The following is a 23837-nucleotide window of genomic DNA, read 5'->3' on the forward strand; positions in this document are numbered from 1 at the left end:
CCACAAACCGGTAACTGTTTGATCAAGCGGTAATGACAGGTGGCAACAGGCAACGAGTAACTGGAAACGCTTGCCGGGTTCAACGAAATGAGTGTTGCCCCCGAAGGGCCGAGTGAAAGCAGATGCAGTCAAGGAATGCATGCGTCTTTGTTGTAGCCTTTTGCAATGTCTAAACCGAGCGCTTAAAAACGGGCGCTCGGGAGGAGACGAGAGGGTTGTCTGCGTTTTTCTGCGGCAATAAAATCTGTGCTCCACGTGACCCTGGCACTTCCTTCGCGTTGCCAGCGTGCACTCAGGCCATCGAGGGGTGCCATCTACAACCACCACAAACCATGAACTGCCACCCCTAACTGCCGCAGTCGACAGGATGTTCATAACAAATGATCATATTAAAAAAATTGCGGCAGAACCCATCTCACGATGACTCTTAATGGTAATGCGTTAGCATTGAATCAAGATAGTGACACAACGTATTGCCACCGTCGAAACAGGTTATGTATGAGGCGAGTACTGCAGCGGGATTCCTTTTTCGCGCTTCCCTAATGACACTCGGCGCCATCTAGCGCCGCCGCCGCGAAGCCTGCGTGTGGCCTCCAAAAAACATGGCGCACCGGTGCGTGCGAACGCTGAAAAACACGCCATGACGCAACCGGGCTCTTCGCTCGCGCTTCTTTTTGGACAGGCTGCGCCATCTAGTGGGACTGCCAAGAACTGCGCGCGTGGCTTTCGAGACGAGAAGCGTGGCAGGCCGGTGCTTGCGAACGCTGATAATTGTTCCCTAGTTTCCTGCGCACTCCTTCGCAGATACTCAGTGACCCAAGTTGGCCTTAAAGAGGTTCATTGGAGACCAGCACAGACCGAGTGGCACTAAACCACACAAATAAATCACATGAACTAGAACGATATTGCTAGATAAGTGTAATTTACGACCCTTTGTAACACAGTAGGTATTTTTTAGCGTTATCATGATTTTCAAAAATCACCTGTGGCTTATGCAGCACAAATGTGCTGCTTGATCCGGTTTACTCGAACAGGTGTACATTATTTGCGCCACAAAGAAATTCTGGCAGAACTCATCTCACAATGCATGTGGACGATAATGCAATTGGCACTGAAGCAGTGTAGCGACCAACCGTATTGCCACCGCAGAGCCGTGCGTATGCAGCCGGAGTCACTTGTGGCACTTCCTGCTGAATACGCTGCGTCATCCAACGGCGCCCCCGCGAAGTTGGCACGTGGCGCTTGTGTTAATGCTGTGCATTCAGACAAGTTTGCGCGAATATACATGACGTGGGTTTGATTCCGCCGAAGCAGTGGAGAAAGGTTAAATGAAATTTGCTACTATTGAAGTAGCGACATAACGGCGCCGGAGGATTCTTCGAAAGGGGCTACCCACATAGTACTCGAGAGTGAAAGCCAAGAAGTCATCCAAAAGAGCCTGGTCACCGCCAGCTATAGTCCATGCGAGATGAATGGGCCGTAAAAACTCGATCGTTATAGTACATCGTTATACATAGTAAATCGATAGTGCATACATAGTGCATGGATCATTACAGTATTTGAAGGGGCACACATCCCCCACTACGTGTACTACCGAGGCGCTGGACACCGCTGCCTACTGCACAAGAAGAAACACGAAGTGTGCGCACAGTGCGGGTGTATCGGCCACCGGGGGGACGTGTGCCTCAATTCCAACAAGAAATGCCGCGGATGTGGCGAACCCAATCCGGCGTAAGAACACCGTTGTACACCGAACTGCCAATTATGCGGCTAGCACACATCACGGGTAACAAGAAATGCACGGAGATCGTCACGACTCCATGCCCACTAAGGAATGGGAGAGAACCCAGCAACAACAGCAGAGACTCAGCGCTGAAGGCTGGACGAGCCGCCCGATAGAGAGGGCGAACCACAATACCACAGACGCCGGCGCCTAGAGCAACCACGGAGGCAACCAAGGCTACGGCGGTAAGCGATCGATGTCCCGGTCCAAGTACCGGTCCGGGTCGTCGGCGGCAACAGCACGGCAGCGGCAGACCACAGCAGCAAGACCAAAGCAAGCTGAGCTAGGCAGACAGGGTTTTCCCGCCCGCCCAACAACTGGATAATGGCAGATCCGCCGTAAGCAACAATTAGCTCAAATTCAGGCGATGCTAGCTCAGGTACTGCAGTAGAATAGAGGTCTCACAGCCAAAATAGCACAGCAAGAAGCAGTAAAGACACGTGGTCGAAGCCGCACCCCATCCGCCAGCGATAGAGCAGTCACGCCCAACCCCACAGCAATGCAGGTAAGTGCTCCCGCGCCGGCCCCACCGCAGATGCGCAAGGCGGAAGAGCAGCCACTGACTAAGGACGAACCAATCTCGAGTCTAGCATACCTAATGCAGGAACAATTCGAAATGTTCAATACGAAAATGAAAAGCCTAGGCCAACGCATGGAAGCAATCGAAAATAGAATGGAAATATTCGAAGTTCGAACTACAGCATTAGAGAACGCCCTGTCAGAAAATCGGCTCGCGCTAGTGGGACCTATAAAGAATATGAAACCATATCGGAAACCCTCCGTAGCGGAAAGCTGTATGGCCACTGGGGGGTGGCCAAAGATGGCCCCGAATAAACATAGCACCGCATATCTGATCTGGCAACAAAACTGCCGAGGGTTTAGTCGCAAAAAGGGAAACCCGCAGCAGTTCCCCTTATGAAAAGAAGATCCAGATGTTATAGCCGTTCAGGAGACAATGGGACCGGCAAGATTATCGGGGTACAAGTCCCAAGGAGCCTCTGCTGAAAAGCACTCGTAACCCTAGTCAAAAGAAACTAGGCAGTGATGCAGCATGAAACCGCGGTATCAAACATAGAGCACGTCCTCTTATAAATAATACCGACACGCAAGAAGGACGGCACCCTCTCTGTCTTAAACATCTACAGCACTCCAAAATACAGGAGTAGGTTGGGGCCCCTGTTCAGCAAGACCTTATGCCCCAACCACAGGCACGCGTCCGAAAGCTTCGGTACACGCCGAAGCGTCAAAAGCGTCGGTCGGGAACGCGTGACGACGAGCAGCGATTATAATTCATGTCTACTGCCGATGCTAGAAGTTTGCCGACGCTAGGTGAAGCTGCGCCGGCGTGCACCAATGAGAGGCTGCGACGCGTCGCAGGCGTCAACCAATCGGAGGCTGCGAAGCCTGCGGCTGCTATGCCTATGATGGCCGCCCATGCGAAGGCGCCGGCACCAACGATCGTCCGAGTTCTTGGGACGCACGACGCGCGCGACAGTGTTCCTGAAAGACAGTGTTGTAATAGTAGGCCGACAGTGACACGACCGACGACCGTGGGTTGTGGAAGTGCGACGTGGACTCGAAGTGACTTCAAACAACGCCGACTAATCCAACCTACCCACGGGGTTCTGCCAGGCTCAGCGCACGCAATCGTCTGCTAAAACAGTCAACCGAATCGCGATTGTCGCAACGCCTGTGCTTGTTGTATGTGTATTTAGTCGTGCTCAAAACGAAAGGAAACATGTTTACGAGCTCCGAAGTCTGGATAATCAGCACTCACATACCGCCGATGTTGTTTACGTTGCGCGTATAGGCCTAGCGCGTCCATCGAGTTCGTAACTGGCGAGTGAACGAGCCCATCTGAGAAACTCTGTCGAAGAAAATGCATTTTCAGTTCCGTTTGGTGCTGCAGTGATTTAAAATATGGCACTCCTGACTTCGTGCGATGTGTGATGTGGTGAATGAACCGTGTGGAACTTGGGGTGGTCAACTGCGGCGTGTTTCATGTGGTCTCAGGTGACTCAAGTTTAACGGGCAAGCTCTGCGCTGTTTCCAGTGGCAAAGATAACTTCCGAAAGCGAAAGACACTAGTAGCCGAACAATGGGAAGTACGTACATAATCAGCCATGCCGCCCATTTCAGCTGACAGTGCGCTCTTCTATTCAGCATGTGAATCCAGTTCAGTACAAGTTCACTGTATTCCTTCACTCACTTCTTTCAAGTGCATGCGATATTTGGGCTAGTGTAGCATCGCTCGTGTAGCACTCAGGAACACCGACGCACTGAAGCATACGTGACACCGCAGTCATGTTTGAGTTAGTGTGTCGTTATACTTGAGCACTGCAAAAAGAAATGATCTGTTTGCAACGTGTGCCCCGTGTGCAGTGCATAGCAGGACCTGCATCACGCAAGACCTATGCATGTAGCAGCGTATACCAGAATTGCTCCGATGCTTGCTTCAGAAGCAGCAAGTACTGAGTCAATGAAGCTGTAATTGATTTTTTATCTCACTTTTTGTTTATGGAAAGTGTAGATGGTTTGAGTGCATTGTGGGGAAGGGGAAAAGGTGTCATCAGTGCTTTGTGCAGTCGGTATGCTTAAAAGTGTTGGAATCCCTCCAGCTTCTACTAAAATGTTTCTTGCTGCGATACTATAAATTGTAGTCAGGACAAAGATCTAATGAAAACCAAGTTACTAATGCATCTGTGCAGAATGTGTTTGATTAACCCACAACATTCTCCACAACAACATTCCGCCGATGCACAGCATATGTGCTTGAAATAAATACGTTCCATAAAGGTGAACGACTGGGCCTACGATAACAAACTTTGTAGGAGCCCTGCAAAAAGTGCTGCCATGCGTATCAGCCACAACAAATCTGCTGCGTGTCCAACCTACTTTCTCGGAGGCACCTCTATAAAGACTGTTCGGGCCCTTCCCATTCTGGGTGCAACATTCAGCTCTTCTCTCAACTTTTCAGCATATGTCACCAGCACTGTATCTAAGCATCGCCCATTCTTGGGTTTCTGTCCGGTGTCTCCCTTCCCTGATGACCTAAGGTTTTCCGAGCACTCTATGTTGTGTCGGCAGCGGCAGGCAAGCGGGGGGCCCCGACGGGCGAACGCGCGGCTAGCGCCGGCGCAGTGAAGGAGACACGGAGCTAACTGCTCCCGATGAAAACCGGAACGAAGACTCGCCGACCCGCGGCTGTTTATTACTTATAAAGGCTTCACACGCTAGATGACACCTCCCGATTGGTCCAAGCTTGTCACATGACAGAAGGGGGGTGCGCCATCTAGCTAAACAACTACAAAACATACATGTACAATGACACAGAGATCTGACAGGGGGCGACACTATACTACATCATCCCCCCCTGGAAACAAAGTAAGCATACAGTGAAACGCGCACACATGACGCGCACTTAAGTCCAAAGGCAATTTCAGTTCGTCCCCCCCCCCCCCCCCACGTTCACACACGCGTACCAGTCGCACACAAAGCACGCACTTAAGTCCACAACAAATTCAATCCATCCCCGCCCAAGTTCACATACACGCGCACCAGTCTTGGGCACCAAAACACAGGCAGTCACTCAAACAAGGTCTGACAAGGAACCGGCACAAAACTCACTGCACCGCAACAAGGAGCACATTTTATACCTGTGTAAATGGAACATGTGGACTGTCTGCTAAATGTCACAACGAGGCCCTTAGCCGTGGCATTTCGAAGACGGAAATACACTACACTACAGAAACAACATCATCGAGCCACGGAGGCCGTTTTCTGTCACGATGAGGACGCGTGCGTACCTCAGAAGAACATTGGGGGTTGCGACGCGTATCGGTCGACTTTAAAGACCCAGTCGTCCCACTATTATTTACCTCCCCCTGGTTGGACAATTGAATGTGGTTATCGCTCATGGCTGGAGAGGGTTGCCCAGGAAGCTCCTCTTGACGTCCCAACAAGTCCTGGGAGGCTACCGATTCCCCCACGGAATCAGAGACGACTGCTGACTGTGCAGACTCGGAAGTGACACAGCCAGACGAACTACTTAACTGATGCCTATGAAAGGACGATGTCACTACAGACGAGTCATCGGAATGACTATCCAAGTTTGAATATGAGTACAAAAAGTTTCTATCACTTGTACACAATGTACTACCTGCTGGATCCTTCATCACTACGGTTAACTTAGACACATGCCACGTCTTTCCATCACTGAGTACGAAAATAGATGGTCCTATCTGGGCCTTGACTTTACGAGGTTTACTGTATTTAAAAATCCTTTCCTGTTAAATCTTATTCTGACGGTGTCTCCCACCTTGATACGAGTTGCCCGAGCCCCTCTACGTTTGTCTACGTACTGTTTAGTCTGCCACTGTTTCTGCAAGACCCTTTCTTGAACTTGAGACACAAGACTGTCCTGTTCCCGTAGATCTACACAGAGCCGCATGGTTCCATCTTTCTTGCGCACCACCACGAGTGGAGACACCCACTCGGTAGCCTCGACGCGCTTGATGACGTCGCAGTCCTCGAGACGTCGCAATTCATGTGTGACCTGGTCACGGAGGGCCAGGGGTAGTCGGCGCAACTTTGAAGATACTGGTTTCGCATCTTGCTGCCGATGAATTCGGTGCACAAAGTTGTTGACGAGACCCAACTCGTCACTGGAAAGGTGATCAAAAACCGGAGGCACACCTGTGGGGCTCTGTACTGAAGGAAGCGATGGTAGACGACATGTCAACGACGTACCGTCGATCTGTATGCCCAAGCGTTGGATGGCGTCTAAACCCAGCAGTGATGTTCCTGTAGTCGTTACGTGGAACGTGACGGAGCATGACCTTTGGAAAAACTGGACAGTGGCTTGAAACAGGCCTTGAATGTCGATGCGTTGCCTGGAGAAATTCCTCAAGTCCACTGTTTGTGACAGTCTGTGCTGTCGACCAAAGTGCTTTCCAAAATCTTCGGCCGTCATCAATGAGACAGACGCTCCCGTATCCACCGGCAGTCGCATGGAGACGCCGTTCACTACGACTGGAACTTCCAAATCTTTTTTAGTTTCAAAAGCGCTTACCGTCAAGACAGACGCGGACGACTGCCCTGCGGAAGTTGAAGACAGCGTCTCTGCGGAAGAGACGTGTTGAACAGTACGGGTTTTTCGGCATACTGATGCAAAATGGCCCAACGTGTGGCAGGCGTTGCACCGCCAGTTTCTTGCTGGACAATTCCTGTACGTTGCAATATGTTTCGTGCTGCCACAGCGATCGCATGCACCACGGTTCCCGGAGGAGCCATGTGCGAAATGTCTGTCGTCTCGGCGGCTTCTCGGAAGAAGTCCGTCGTCTCGGCGGCCTCTCGGAAGAAGTCCGTCGTCTCGGCGGCCTCTCGGAAGAAGTCCGTCGTCTCGGCGGCCTCTCGGAAGAAGTCCGTCGTCTCGGCGGCCTCTCGGAAGAAGTCCGTCGTCTCGGCGGCCTCTCGGAAGAAGTCCGTCGTCTCGGCGGCCTCTCGGAAGAAGTCCGTCGTCTTGGCGGCCTCCCGGAAGAAGTCCGTCGTCTTGGCGGCTCCCCGGAAGAAGTCGGCCATCTTGGCCCGTCGACGGAACGCCAAGTTGAGATGCCTCAATTCTTCGAACATTTTCGGAGCCGAACGCGCGGTTCGCTCGATGCAAGGCTTCTAACGAGCGTCCAATTTCTTCTGCCTTGTCCAGGGACAGGGTTTCGCCATGAGCCAGCAACTTATCGCGAACGCTGACGTTCGCTACCCCATGTATGATTTGGTCTCGGACGCGCTCGTCATAGGTTGTGCCGAAGTTGCACTGTACCGCCTTCTCCTTCAATGCGGTCACGAATTCCAGGAATCCTTCTCCCTCGAACTGCTTTCGACTGGTGAATTCGTGCCGTTCCGCCAGGACATTTGTTGACGCGGCGAACAGCCGGTCAAGCCGCTGCAAGAGTCTCGGAAACTCTGACGCTGGCGGGACCGCATCACTTGACGTTGACGCTGCGCCGGTCGACTGCCTTGCTGCTTCGCTTGAAGCTGACGCTGCGCTGGTTAACTGCCTTGCTGCTTCCTGCTCCTCGTCTGCAAAGTACTTCCGTTGTCCCTCACGCCCGAGAGCGCTGACGAGCGCGGACGCTCGTCGCGCGTCCGTCCAGTCGCCACCGCCGGCCGCTTCGAGGTGGGCCTGAAAAATTTTTTTCCAGCGATACCAAGGGATTAACGGTGGCCCGGGCAATTCCAGAAAAACGGGAAGGTTCACCGTGAAAGACGCCATGCCCGGTAGCGTGCAGGAGACAGTGCAGAAAACAAGCCGGAGCTCGCAGCAGGAATGGTGCAAGGAAGAACAAAGGGGGCGAGAAGGCCTAGGCTCGGAAGCCTCGCGACGCCGAGTGCGTCGGCGGCGTTTGCCTGCCGTGCGGACACGGGAAGGGTCGCTTCACTTACGAAGCTCGTTAGTTTCCCGGGGCTTCGGTCGGAACCGCTGCGGGAATGCCATCCTCGTCGCCAAAAGATGTTGTGTCGGCAGCGGCAGGCAAGCGGGGGGCCCCGACGGGCGAACGCGCGGCTAGCGCCGGCGCAGTGAAGGAGACACGGAGCTAACTGCTCCCGATGAAAACCGGAACGAAGACTCGCCGACCCGCGGCTGTTTATTACTTATAAAGGCTTCACACGCTAGATGACACCTCCCGATTGGTCCAAGCTTGTCACATGACGAAAGGGGGGTGCGCCATCTAGCTAAACAACTACAAAACATACATGTACAATGACACAGAGATCTGACAGGGGGCGACACTATACTACACTCTACACTTCTATAAATCTGTCACTACTTGAGTATTGCTCATCAGTATAGTCCCCGTACCAAACTCTCGACGCTAACAAACTTAAGCTTGTTCAGCACCGGACAACACGCACCCTCTACTCCCGTCTTTTCGGTTGTCGCAAGCTGCTGATGTCAGCCTACGAGGATTGCCTCAAACCTCCCAAGTAGCACACCCTGCAGTACTAGCGCAACATTGCACTAGTCTATGCTGCAGGGTGCTTGACGGATCTTTGGACAGCACCAATCTTTCTTCTTCAGTTCGTCTGAACAAGTGGTCAGCACAGCATGAGCCCTCATCACGCCTGTACTGCCCTACACCACAACTCCATGATTATATCTGGCATGCAGAGTTTTCTCTCCACCACCCTGGCCATTCGTACTCTCCTTCTTTGCGACCAGACTGAATTGGCACTCTTGTGTGTTGTGCACCCGTCGACTGTGTGCGTGTGTGTGTGGAGGGGAAGGAGGGGTCTTCCGCACCCGGCAAATTCCTGCTCTACATGGCTGGCTATCAGACGCTCTAACACACAGGCATCAGCCTTTTTTTAGCCTAGAGTGCCAAGTTACCACTAAGATTATTATTATTATTATTATTATTATTATTAGAATCATCACTACGACCACGTTGATTGTGTTGAAGCCAGCGTGACACATAATTCAATATATTTCTGGAGCTTCGTGTGCTCTCACTCTTCTAAAAAGAGTGCCAAAGATGTACGTCTTCTTGATGAAAATGGTGGTGTCTCGAACTCTGCTGGTGCCTTTGCAGAACATTTCTGTTTGCTATATGGTGTGAAATATGCTTCAAGTAACCTTCCTTCTCAGTCCAGCATTGTGTGTACGCTATCAGTCAATGAAAATATTGTTTTCAAGTGTATGAAGTGCCTCAAACCTTTCCTTTCTTCTGGTGCTGATGGTATTTCTTCTGCAGAGCTTACCCCTTTGAGGCGCTGTCTACACAATTGCGCAAAGCAGGGCAGTGCATTAACAGCAAAAGAACTGATGAAAGTAATGGTATTTAAACTGCGTGTCATACATATTGAAACACTTATTATTGGAACTGTGCTGCAGTTTTGAATAACATGGAGAATGTTTTAGCAAAATGAGTGGGAAGGTAGACGGCTGGGTGTTTTTACTCTGTGTCGGTGTGTTGTATGTAGTAGGTTCACTTCTTTCATCGTTTTTCAACATGTCATGCACCAGGCATAATTTTCAAGTGGCTGGATAAGTGCTTTTTAAGCTTTTCAAAACACGAAATAGTATATGTTCTCATATTTTTTGTTCCTTTAGTGACTTTTCGCATGGAGTCAAATTTTGTAAACTTGACAAAACTCGCTATACAATTGATAATTCTTAATCTATTCTGCAGCTGTACACTTTCTATGATTCTGAGATGCAAGAGGTGGGGTGAAATCAACTTTTCAATCAATGCGATAAAGTGGCATTTGAAATGGTTAAGACGTATGGAATAATACTTGTTCCCTCTTCTCACAAGCATCTTCAATAGTTCCCTAAAGTCTAGTACGTTTTCTAGCACTCGGAAGGTAGCACAGACATTTCCCATGCACAAATCAGGTGATAGATGTGCAGTTACTAACTGCCGACCTATATCTATCCTCTGCAGTGCGTCAAAAGTGTTTGAATCGGTATTGGATTCCTTGCTTTCTGTTAGTGCTAAGTGCATTTTAATAAATGAACATCATGACTTTGTGTGCCGACAACTTAAAGCTATCTGAGACTGTCAACAGTGTTCACCACTGCATCGACTTCCAACAAGACATTTTTTCACTCTCAAATTGGTGCAGAAACAATAAGTACTCTTAAATGCTTCCAATACTATGGCGTTAAGTTATACGCGGAAAATACACCATCTGAAATTTATATGAACGCTACGGGATGCTCCACTCCTTAGGGTTGATGAAATGAAAGATCTTGGTGTGTACTTCGACAAAATGCTAAGCTTCTCTTCACATAGATAATTACACAACATGACCCTAATTACTAGAATTACTAGAATTACTAGAAAGAATTTTACTACATATACAGGCAAACTATGGTGTCCGAGGAAAAGCTCTCGATCTTATGAAAGCTTATTTGTCGAACAGAACACAATATGTAGAACTTAAAAATTCGTTGTCTTCAATACAAAATATTTATGCAGGTGTCCTCCAAGGAAGCATTTTGGGACCGCTCTTATTTTTAATCTATATAAATGATATTGTGCAATGTGTAACTGATGGAAAGATTGTATCCTACGCTGATGACACTTCGGTATTCATATCCGGGAGATCAGAAAGTGACATTGAAGAGAAGGAATCAAAACACTGAATGCATTAAATACATGGGTAGAATCAAATTGTTTGAAGATGAATTTTAAAAAGACAAAAATAATATAGTACTTTCCATAAGGAAAGATAATTTCTAGGCCGTTGAAAGTGTTCTTAAGCTCTGATACTGTTGAAATTGTAGATTCTGTTAAAATCCTTGGCGTTATATTTTCAAAGCATTTGACTTGCAATGATCATGTTGACTATATCAGATCAAAAGTGTCTTCAGCTGTCGGTGTTATGTTGTGCCTGCGCTGTATTCTTCCTGTCAAAGTTAGGCTATTGCTATACAACTCATTAGTTCTTTCTCTTTTGCAATATTGTTGTACCGTTTGGGGCACTACGGGTGTCACAAATTTACCCAAGCTTCACCTTCTTCAAAAAATAGCTGTAAGATGCATTGCTGGTGTTCCTTATTGTTCCCCCACACGACTTGTTTTTAAAATATGAAATCCCGCCAATCTATAGTTTATAGAATTATAGAGTTTTAATTATCTATAAACGCTCTTCACAAAGTGATGAACATTATATTGGTTATCTGGCAAAACTTTAGAAAAACACGCATATCCTGCAGACTAGACATAAAAAAAGTTGGTTAGTGCCGACGCCTAGGGCATATTATACCGAGCAGTCACTTTCATATACTCTTCCAGTATTATTAAATAAATTAAACAAAGAATTGTTTGACCCCTTTCAGCATTCAAGTGATGTTATTAAGCAATTTTTCTTAGCAAGATTACGTAATATTGCACTCAGTTTAAACCTATACCTGTTATTATTTTTTTCGTTTTCCTATGACCAGTTATTTGTTTTTCTTGTTGGGTTGATTGCACCATGGCTTTGACCGGGTCTCGGATCATCTTTGCAAGTTTCACGTCCTTCTTTGAACCGTTTTTTCCTCCAACGCTTCACAGTGGCCAATGAAATGCAATGTTCAACGTACACGGCAGCCATACGGCGACAAATTTCTTTCTGGAAAACACCTTCAGCTGTCAACAACCTCCCAACGGCACGCTGTTCTACTTTTGGAATGACCAATATGTCACGCAACCACGTTCATCCCAGTGTACGAGAGCATTAAAGAACCTTTATCCTCACACCCGCGCATCACTTTTGTAAATGAGAGATGCCTCTGTGCTACGCGCATGCTTCGCACATAATGAACCGAACCATTACTGCGCGGGGTGGGTTGGCTCACTTCCATTTTACTCACCCTCGTACATTAGAAATGCCAAGACACAGGTTGATAAAGGGCAAACAGTGTCACTAAAGCAAAGTTCGCTGCACGTATACACATAACCTCGCAACAAGATATTTAAATATACTTATTAGTCTCCAAGAAATCTGCTTATCTAAGAAAAGCTAACTGTGTATAATGCGTCAAGCAACGCAAATAAAAGTGTTCCGCAACCACAGATTCACAGATCACAGTACCCCCTTCCATCACTCCCCATGATGTATCGCGCGCGACAGGTGGCGCGCTTTCTCCTCGCTTCTCTCCTTTGCGCACATAAGACTGAGCCACCATCGTATGCTCACCCATGCCACTCCCCCCCCCCCCCCCTACGCTTTCTCCCGCACATAGAACATGCAGCGCGCGGTCACGATGTTATTGCCCTTGGACTTTATACGGAACATGACGGCGACGGTAGGAATGCGCCTGGAGTGTCCACTTAATTGCTCTCGCAATAATATAATAAGAGTATCCGGCAACTGCAGCGTCCCGTGGCGCACTACTTTCCGCAAAAGAGGTAACGAAATCGATCTTTCACCATGCGAGAATTTGCTGCGCCCCAACAATATCTTTTTCTTTTGCGGGGCGGGGCACGGAAATGAATAAAACGCAAGGAAAGCATGTTGGCCACAATGGAATGCCTAATGTGGGCACTTAAAGGGACACTAAAGTGAAAAATGATTTCTTCTGCATCGGTAAATTACCGTTCTACAACACCAAAAACACCACTCTTACAACGATAAGACGTTTGGTAAGCCAGAAAAAGCGCAAGAACGAAATACGGGTGGCAACGCCTACTTAAGTTCCCGCACCTGGGGGCTGTGACGTCTTGGATTTTGATGGCATTTTCTAGGGCCTACTAATTATATACAGCGGTACAGATTGACTACATTGTGTTCTAAAGGAACCAAGTATTAAACATGGCAAGTTTCGGGAAGCTTTATTCAGCCAACGCGGCCCAAATGCGGAAATATACTTTGAAATCCCTGACGTCACGCTGACGTACCGGCGCTGGGGTTTCGTCGCGAAATTCAAATACTGATACTTGGACCTTCATTTTCTCATCTAATATTCAAACAATTTTTATGAAATGACGACCTGCAGGATTCTCAAACAATGCTTTATCAGTCTAAAGTGATTTATTGTTTCCCTTTAGCGTCCGTTTAATATGGCTACCGAAGGAATATAGAAGAGAACTTGAGACGTTTGGTCCACAGAGAACCATACAAATGCACCGGCGAGACAAAATTTTCCGGCAAGGCTGCACTCAAGCGACCGTGTTGCAATCCGTCGAGTCCCCGCAGTTACGGCGGCGAACGACAATGCATTGTTTCTTTTTCTCGTCTGCTAGCCAGAAAGCGTCCAAAACTCTGCCAGGTGAAAATCCCCTCGGCCAGAGAAAAACGAAAGCGCATCGAAGTGCGCCGCGTGATGGCCGGGGCAACAGGAGAAAAACGCGTGCACTCTGGCTGGTTCCGGCAGCCCGCGGGTAGCGAGGACAAAGAAAATTGAAGAGGCTGAATGTGTCTTCGCGAATAAAGATCAAAGTATAAAAATAAATAAGTACGTAGTTACCTTTGCTGGCTTTAGTGTCTTGACATGGATGCTTTGGCGCAGGTGAAAAAAAAATGTTGATATTCTTTTCTGTGACATGACGGCACAAACGAACCACCACAACGCTTCGTTTCATCGGACCTCACTGCGTGCTTTGTCAGCTTGTCTGACAGTGTGTTTATTTGGCTTATCTCGTTCTATGGTAAATGGAAGAGTCAATGCACCTTTGGCGTCAAATGTTTATAACAGCATTAAACCCACGAAGTCGCGGAATTGAAAATCTAAAGCGCGACTTTGGAACTGCCAATGCACATTTCGTATCAAAAGTTTATGATAACTTTATGCCCATAAAGTTTCAGAATTTAAATCCATGCGCTCCGTAGATACCGCGGGCTCCGCGAGATGCCGCGACGAGCCATCAAAACATAAAGTCACAGGAAAAAATTTCAGAGTACCGCAAGGTCGGGATTTGACTGGCAACACTGAGCGGCCACCGCCATATACCTTCCCAGCCGACTGCGTCGCGGGATGGCCGCCGTGTTGGAAGAGCTTGATATTCGGTGACACGTCGGGTTGAGTGTTTACTTAAGTACAAATACTTTGTGCCCGGTGATAATGGTTGCTAAGGACGAAAATAAAATGTTATTTTGTGCGAAGTAATGCAGCCGGTGGTTGTTTTGCACACCGATCGCGTTTACTGCTGAAACTGTGCTACGATTGTGGGCAGCAGCTTAGCGCTGCTATCGGGAGCTTATGCACGCGTTTTTTCCCCCCTTCTGCGGAGCGAGCTACGAAGGAAACATTTCGTCACTTCGAGCCGGAATGAGGCAAGCTTGTGCTTTTGGGCATGAACATCGGGGACCGCCATCGGCTTCTATTAAATGTTTCCAAGCAGGACGAAACTAACACCTGACAGTGTCACAGGCACGTACGTTCATTGTATAATTTCACAAGCTAAATCGGATACATTTAATTTAGTTTGTAAACGGATACCGCGCGTTCTCGTTTCTGCCAGGCGACATCGTCCGCCGTATACGCACGACACACTGCGACTGCCGTGTTTGGGGGTGATCGTACGACGATCTGTGAACACCAGGCGTAAAAAGCCAACTTCAATGACCATTTTGCGCACTAAATCTTGTGGAAGGCCAATACGAGCCATTTGCGTGATTACAGCAACGTATATGTACTTCTGTACACTGATAATGAGCGAGAGTTTGCTACATTGCGATTTATGAACGCGGCTATCTAGCGCGTTTATGAGCGGCTGCTCTTCTCAACTTATTTATGACTGTTTTCTTGGACTGTCAAGATTTGCTGCCTGTGTAAAAAAAAAGCAGGAACGCCGGCTGGTGACGCAGCACTTTTTTTTTCTAAGCTATACAGGCGATGTATAAAATTATTGTGCTTTTAGAGCGGTTTATGTAACATGCACACTGACCGAGTGAAACTAATGCTACTGAGTGTTCTGTTGTTTTGTATTTCTTGTTATGCATTAAGCACAACATTATTTGGGTATGCACCGTAGCATTTCAACATAAAACATAATATGTATGCTGACTTCAGTTCATTGCATGTCCTCGGCTTACAAGCTCAAAATCTGCGCTGCCTGCGCTCTAACACAGCTGGCCCGCCCGGCGCTTGGAAGGTATACGGCACCCCCAAAGTCACGTGGTACGGTTGGGCCAATAAACGCGTCGGCGGCGCGGGGAAAACGAATGCGGTACTCTGAAATTTTTTCCAGTGATTCTATCAAAACACCCTTGAAACTGTGCTCGGATGCCCGCGGGGCTCCTTGCGTTACGATATGTGGCTCCCGGTGCATGGGCGTTGCCGCGAAATCCAGCCCGATTTCGCAATGTTCGCGCTGAATTGCATTTTTGAGCATTTTTTTTATGGGGTTTTACGTGCCAAAACCACTTTCTGATTATGAGGCACGCCGTAGTGGAGGACTCCGGAAATTTCGACCACCTGGGGTTCTTTAACGTGCACCTAAATCTAAGTACACGGGTGTTTTCGCATTCCGCCCCCATCGAAATGCGGCCCCCATGGCCGGGATTCGATCACGCGACCTCGTGCTCAGCAGCCCAACACCATAGCCACTGAGCAACCACGGCGGGTGCCTTTTCTTTTTTTTTTGAGCATGAAAAGGACATTTTAGGCAAAATCCAGCATGAATTCCGGCGCCGGCGGTTTGGTCGGCGGCGCATGACAGCACGAAAAAAATTCGGGTGGTGGTGGAGGGCGCCCCTCCCCTCCACCCCCCCTGGCTACGCCCTTGGGCACAGGCAATTTTAGGAAGTTAACTATGCAGAAAAACACCCTTTGCCCGCACCCACACAACCCACACACAAAAAATTGCAGAATGCGTGAACCGCAATGTGAAGAAGTGGCGTGACACTTCTACCCCACTTTTTAAAAGAAATAAGTCACAGTGTTGAGTTTTTCCATGTCCCTTTCAAATAGCGTACCAGTGTTCTTGAGACATAATAGAAGTGGTTTCAGAAAAAAAAAAACGATAAAGAAACCGGGCCAGTTCTGAGAAGGATCGACAATATAAAATGAATTAAAAGTCTGCCCGAAAAATAATGAAATACAAATAAAGGCAGCTATGAATCAAGAAGCTTTGGTATTTCAATATTGATGACGAACGAAGATGTTACGGATATGTTGCGGTACAAAAAAAGCTTCTTTTCTTGGAAGATGCCACATTTCAGATTCTCCTCCTGAGAATATTGTCTCTATGCAGCGTTTTTCGAGCCAACCGATGTTCGCAAGGCCGTGAAGCCATTCCTGTCAGATGCCTGGCGCCATCTGTCTATCGTATCACCAAACCTTGCAGAGCTGAGAGCCATGCACGCCGCCCTGGGAAAAGTATTGGGAACCAGTGCTACCATAGGTGAGCGTGTGCATGCGTGTTGGCGCCACTTGCACTTCGAGTTGCGCTGGGTATCATGGGTCATGCAAACGCGAAGTGTATCAGACGTGTCATTCGACCATGAGAGATTTTGCCTAAAAATCATGCTTATTTACTACCTTGCTCACAGAGATTTCCCAGAAAACCTTTGTTGAAAAACATTTCCTGTAACTTTCAAAGCGCGTCACGTAACAGGAAACTTTTATATGTTTTTATATTTACTGATATAAAATTGATTTTAACGCCTAAACCTTCACAACTTCACCTACCGAACGTTCAAGAAGTCATCTTCAATATGTAAAGGTTCTTACTGGTAACTTCGAAGAGAGAATGTCGTTTAAGATCGACCTGAATTGTGAGAAAAAATCACCGAATTGATCATTTTTGCTGGCTAAATTGCTATCGATTTACTTTTGCAGTTATTTTGTTGAATTGCCCCAGAGATCTATATCGCACAAACATTAATTAGGCGCCAGTAGACTCAGAATTTTCTGAAGTAATCTGCCAAACAAGCAATACTCTCGCTGTTGTTCCAGTTTCAATCACAATTTTGTCAGTTAGGTGCTCCTCGTAAAATTATGACACAGAGTGCATTAGGTAGGCCTGTTTATTGGCGTTCCGCCATTATTTAATTTCAATTTTTGTTTTTAGCGATCTATAATGCCGAACGCACGCCACAGTTCCGTGCTACCTCTTCACCGCAGAACGCAGTGACTGTCGTGCTTCAGACAATCGGCGCGCACAGCTTGTTAGTGTACGCGACCTTGAGCACGCGAGGGACTGCGTTGCCGAGTCCCAATTACCATTAAAATTCCTCTCCGTGGTGTGTGCTTGTCGTTCTTCCCAGAGTGCGCAAGGAGGCAAGAGATCGGGCGAGAGCTCTTAGAGTTGACTTCTTTTATGCCGTCTTTGGAGGCTGACAAAGAAGTTTGAGAACAAGTTAAGGACCGCGCAAAGAGCGATGGAACGAAGAATGCTAGGCATAACTTTAAGAGACAGAAAGAGAGCGGTTGGGATCGGAGAGCAACGGGTATAGACGATGTTCTAATAGACATTAAGAGAAAGAAATGGCGCTGGGCAGGTTATGTAACGCGCAGACCAGATAACCGTTGGACCATTAGGGTGACAGAATGGGTACCAAGAGAAGGGAAGTGCAGGAGAGGACGGAAGAAGACTAGTAGGTGCGACGAAATGAGGAAATTTGCGGGTGCTAGTTGGAATCGGTTGGCGCTGGACAGGGGTAATTGGAGATCGCAGGGAGAGGCCTACGTCCTGCAGTGGACATGAATAGGTTGGTGATGATGATGCCGTCTTTTTGCTACATTGCTCTTCGCACTCCAGCCTTCGAAACTTCAACACACACACCTGAGCGCGCGTGTGCCAGAAGACTAGTGGGCGTGGGGTGTTCATTCCGAATGGGGCAGTAGAAAGCGGCGCCGGCCACCGCGCAGCTAATCAAAAGCAAATTAGAAGGTGCGCCAAAAAGAAGGCCAGCACCTGTTTGTTGCAGTAGGCCGCATCGAGGTGTTCCAAACAGACAATGAATCTACGCAGTTTCACCGACAAGTGGTCTTCTTTTCCTCTTAGACCAGAACGACACTTCAGACGGTATGCCGATGGACGTATATTTCGGCTCAATGCTATGATGCAGGGGCATAAGCATGATAGGGTGAGGGGACGCTACAGGCCTCCTCCGAAATTTCTGTGCACCGGGGTGCTGCATAATATGGCGTGCAGTAACACTCACCTGCCTCTATCCTGGTGAAATGCGTGTCCGCGCCCCTAAAAAATAAAAAGAAAACGTAAATCAAAGCCCCTTAAGGAAAGATGGTTGAGCACGAAACTTTACTGCAATTCAAACTGAATATAGCTATCTACCTTCAGCACTGCGAACGGTTACGTGTGCCCTCCGATGCCCCAAGGTCTAGCCAAGCTGAACGCCATGGAAGAGCGACTGGTTGCGTCTCGATTGCCGCTCATGTGCATCCGGCGCCTGACACACCCTCGCGGTAAGTAGGGCGTCGAGGGTCAGATCGTGAACATTCCGATCGGGATCAGCGCGGCGGCTACTTCTGGCTTCCGTCTCGTTGATGCGCACGCTCGGATCGGATTGTCGAGGAATACGCATGGCTTCGGCACGCCGTTGCCGATACACGGGATCGGCCTTACGGGCACGATCGCGCTCGCGCTTACGTTCGCGTATGACAGCCTCTTCTTCTGCCGTGCGCTGTACCCGCGGCCTACCCATGGTGACGGCCGGCAATGCATTGCGTGACGCGTGTAATGCAATGTAGATATATAGAATTCGTCTGGGTAGCATGACGCTTTCCCATTGGGAGAGAGTATGACATTGTTCTTATCACTACAACTGCGAATGTAAAATGTAGTGTTCTACGCAGATGTGTAAGTTGGCTTTCTTGCAGTGCGTTTTCCGCACTGACCGACAAATCAGTGGGACATAAGCTTCGCCTTAATATAAGCAGAAGTGTCCGGCTTTACGTAATAGGCATGTATTCTAAATTAAAAAAATTAATTATGGGGTTTTACGTGCCAAAACCACTTTCTGATTATGAGGCACGCCGTAGTGGAGGACTCCTGAAATTTCGACCACCTGGGGTTCTTTAACGCGCACCTAAATCTAAGCACACGGGTGTTTTCGCATTTCGCCCCCATGGAAATGCGGCCGCCGAGGCCGGGATTCGATCCCGCGACCTTGTGCTCAGCAGCCCAACACCATAGCCACTGAGCAACCACGGCGGGTCATGTATTCTCGGACGATCCCTTACAACGACACTAGCGCGTTTGCACGAAGCATTGCTAAACCAGTGAAGTCAATAACCGCGCACTGAAACTTATGTTGTGGAAAGCGATTACATCCCTGGTTTCGTAAACTTTCATTCATGTTTTCACGTGAGCTAGACGTGGCATTCCATCGATGCATGCGTCGGGCACGGCCGATGGAGCAAGCAATGTCATGAAATGCGCACTCCTGTTATGTTACAAGAACTCTATGGGTGCCCTGGAATCTCTACATAAGTTGCTCTTCGTTTCCCTAAGGCTGCTGGGCAAATAGAAACGATGATCAAATAATATTTAGGTAAAATATCCGCAACTTATGTCTTCATATAGGCATTTTATTTTCTACTATTCAAAATTCCTAGTCCTCTTATCGGTACAACTGCGAATGCAAACAGTAGTGTTCTAGGCAGATGTGTAAGTTGGCTTTCCTGCAGTGCATTTTCGGCTCTCACGGACGAATCAGTGAGACACAGAAAGCTTCGCTTTAAGAGTGTTTGGCTGCGCCACTTCTGTGATGGTGACCACGTGAAGCGTGATAGTCGATGCAACTCTTGGAGGAAGGAAAAAAAAATGTCACAGTTTCGCTCGACAAGCGAAGCATCGTTGCCAATGGCATATTACTAGACAGTTATACAGAGTAAGTTTGGCGGTTCTATTAACTGCTTAAATTGCTGTAAACATTCGCTTAGAAACTAAATTAACAAGCAGGTTGTCACGAGTGCACAGGCCAACACGAACACATCTGACTCGATGACCGCGGACACTCGCTGTAAGAACGCTGGCGTGATGAAGAACGGCCGCAGCGGGGACCCGATTCCCCTTCGTGCTGCCTCTCGCTTCGACGCGAATTAGGTGCGCGAGAACACAGCGCTCACGAAGCCATCGGCTATCTGCGGTCGGCTAGCCTACTAAGCCAGCGCACATTGCCTCCAAGGTAGGATGCGCGGCTGCGTTAAGCCATTGGCTCAGCCGCCGCGGCTTGAGTAGGAAAGGAGATGCGCCTGCCCCACCCTGCGCGTTCGGGAAGACGGCGGGCACCCTCCCCGCCTTCTTCCTTTGCTAACTCGAGAAGACATCGCTGCATCAAGCCACCATACTTGCCTCACCCTCGCGGATCACCTACAGCATAGGGCGCGGCCGCGGTGTTATCGGACTTATACTTTATACAGAACATCACGGTGACGCCATGGCGACGACGGCGGCAGAAATTCACATGGAGTGGCAATATAACTGCTATCGCAATAAAATTAGGAGATAGCATCACCAGTACGTAACGGCCCAACGCGTGATCATCACGTCAGAGCCCGCGGAAGTTTTTAGTGCTTCCACTCTGCAGGCAGAGCCGCGGCTCAGCAGCCGCGCAAGAGCGTATTGATTAAAACTACGGGGAACGAAACGTGCTCTGCCGATACGCTGAGTATTTAGCCAATAATGCTAGGGAAAAAGAGAAGGGAAGGCCTTCATGGAGAGTTCGCTTGCCAAGGGCAGCTGCGTGACGTAATGCACTTTCATAGTTTATAACACAATAGCGTTAAGGTCCCCGAGTCGCAGAAAATCAGGCGTCGGCGTCCCACGTGCAACGTCGACCGTGGTATCGACAAATATTCCTATCGGACCAGGCAAACCCAACTATGCATACCCAACCACGCAGACCCTCTGTGTAGTGCAAAGACGTTACTAAACGAATTGAATTTCTCAACGTAAAATGCTTCAGACAAATCGTAAAATACGACTTACACACAACCTACAGGTATGATAGAGTCGGATCGTAATTTGAATATACGAGAAAACATAATTCTGTTACGCAGAAACTCAAACACAAAGCCCATCCAGCGTTTCTACCATACATAGACCAGCCACAGCACCCGAGATTTGCGCGCGCCGGCGCGAAAAAATCTCGGAGGCTCGATTCCTCGCAACACCTGCATATGGTGCTCGCCTCTGGCGCATCGCGGCGCACTCAAGAGGCCGCGTTTCTACCAGAAAGCGCACCTTCGTGCATAGCGCTCGCTGCCAGCGTTTCCGGATAAACATTACGGTAACATGAGCTGGAGTTGCCGGGCAGCATGAGGAGGAGTCAGGGATCTTTGAATGCTATGGCATTGCACTCTTAAAGGCGAAGCTTAAGCATCCTCCAAATGTTTTCCTTCGTTCAATATGCCACTTGAATACCACATGGGGATGGTGGTGGCGGCGGCGGGTTGTAGGAACAGGCTGGCTTAGCCTGCCTATCAAGGTTGGTATTGAGCATAATGTGTATCTATGGCCAATAAGAAGAATCGAATCCGAGTTGGCGCTGTAGCGCAGATGTTCACGCGCAATCACAGGCAAGGGCTTCGGCTCAAGTGGTGGAAATGACACGGGGAAAGAAGAATATAGGGTGTCACAGTAAAAACGTCGCTTCGGGAAAGCTTACATGAGCTAAACGTTTTTAATGCAAGCGGAGTTTCGATTTTCAAGTGTTATATATTTTATTTGACTGGCCAAATAAAATATATAATTTGAGGCGCTATAGTGTTGTGACCAGGTTCATATTCCAATGGCGGCCTGTCCGGAGCCAGGGGAATCCCTGGCTCCGGACAGGCCGCCATTGGAATATGAACCTGGCAACGTTTAACGCTAGAACGTTATCTAGTGAGGCGAGTCTAGCAGTGCTATTGGAGGAATTAGAGGGTAGTAAATGGGATATAATAGGGCTCAGTGAAGTTAGGAGGCCAAAAGAAGCATATACAGTGCTAAAAAGCGGGCACGTCCTGTGCTACCGGGGCTTAGCGGAGAGACGAGAACTAGGAGTCGGATTCGTGATTAATAAGAACATAGCTGGTAACATACAGGAATTCTATAGCATTAACGAGAGGGTGGCAGGTCTTGTTGTGAAACTTAATAAGAGGTACAAATTGAAGGTTGTACAGGTCTACGCTCCTACATCCAGTCATGATGACCAGGAAGTCGAAAGCTTCTATGAAGACGTGGAATCAGCTATGGGTAAAGTCAAAACAAAATACAGCATACTGATGGGCGACTTCAATGCCAAGGTAGGCAAGAAGCAGGCTGGAGACAAGGCAGTGGGGGAATATGGCATAGGCACTAGGAATAGCAGGGGAGAGTTATTAGTAGAGTTTGCGGAACAAAATAATATGCGGATAATGAATACCTTCTTCCGCGAACGAGATAGCCAAAAGTGGACGTGGAGGAGCCCGAATGGCGAAACTAGAAATGAAATAGACCTGCTACTCTGCGCTAACCCTGGCATCATACAAGATGTGGACGTGCTCAGCAAGGTGCGCTGCAGTGACCATAGGATGGTAAGAACTCGAATTAGCCTAGACCTGAGGAGGGAACGGAAGCAACTGGTACATAAGAAGTCGATCAATGAGTTAGCGGCAAGAGGAAAAATAGAGGAATTCCAGATCAAGCTACAGAACAGGTATTCGGCTTTAACTCAGGAAGAAAACCTTAGTGTTGAAGCAATGAACGACAATCTTGTGGGCATCATTAAGGAGCGTGTAATAGAAGTCGGTGGTAACTCCGTTAGACAGGATACCAGTAAGCTATCACAGGAGACGAAAGATCTGATCAAGAAACGCCAATGTATGAAAGCCTCTAACCCTACAGCTAGAATAGAACTGGCAGAACTTTCGAAGTTAATCAACAAGCGTAAGACAGCTGACATAAGGAAGAATAATATGGATAGAATTGAACATGCTCTCAGCAACGGAGGAAGCTTCAAAGCAGTGAAGAAGAACCTAGGAATTGGCAAGAATCAGATGTATGCGTTAAGAGACACAGCCGGCAATATCATTACTAATATGGATGAGATAGTTCAAGTGGCTGAGGAGTTCTATAGAGATTTATACAGTACCAGTGGCACCCACGACGATAATGAAAGAGAGAATAGTATAGAGGAATTCGAAATCCCACAGGTAACACCGGAAGAAGTAAGAAAAGCCTTGGGAGCTATGCAAAGGGGGAAGGCAGCTGGGGAGGATCAGGTAACAGCAGATTTGTTGAAGGACGGTGGGCAGATTGTTCTAGAGAAACTGGCCACCCTGTATACGCAATGCCTCTTGACTTCGAGCGTACCGGAGTCTTGGAAAAACGCTAACATAATCCTAATCCATAGGAAAGGGGACGCCAAAGACTTGCAAAATTATAGACCGATCAGTTTACTGTCCGTTGCCTACAAAGTATTTACTAAGGTGATTGCAAATAGAATCAGGAACACCTTAGACTTCCGTCCACCAAAAGAGCAAGCAGGATTCCGTAAAGGCTACTCAACAATAGACCATATTCACACTATCAATCAGGTGATAGAAAATTGTGCGGAATATAACCAACCTTTATATATAGCTTTCATTGATTAAGAGAAAGCGTTTGATTCAGTTGAAACCTCAGCAGTCATG

At 48.2% G+C, this 23837-nt stretch overlaps 1 protein-coding gene across 1 annotated transcript in view; it reads left to right on the forward strand.

The window, feature by feature from the left end:
• Positions 1–23837, forward strand: part of LOC126538330 (uncharacterized) — a 680380-nt gene that overhangs the window by 432857 nt on the left and 223686 nt on the right. The window contains exon 5 of the mRNA XM_072287698.1: positions 16468–16617. Coding sequence (XP_072143799.1) covers positions 16468–16617 — 150 coding nt within the window. The remainder of the gene's footprint in view (positions 1–16467; positions 16618–23837) is intronic.

The sequence above is a fragment of the Dermacentor andersoni genome, chromosome 4, assembly GCF_023375885.2.
Source record: "Dermacentor andersoni chromosome 4, qqDerAnde1_hic_scaffold, whole genome shotgun sequence".
In the NCBI taxonomy this organism is placed as follows: domain Eukaryota; kingdom Metazoa; phylum Arthropoda; class Arachnida; order Ixodida; family Ixodidae; genus Dermacentor; species Dermacentor andersoni.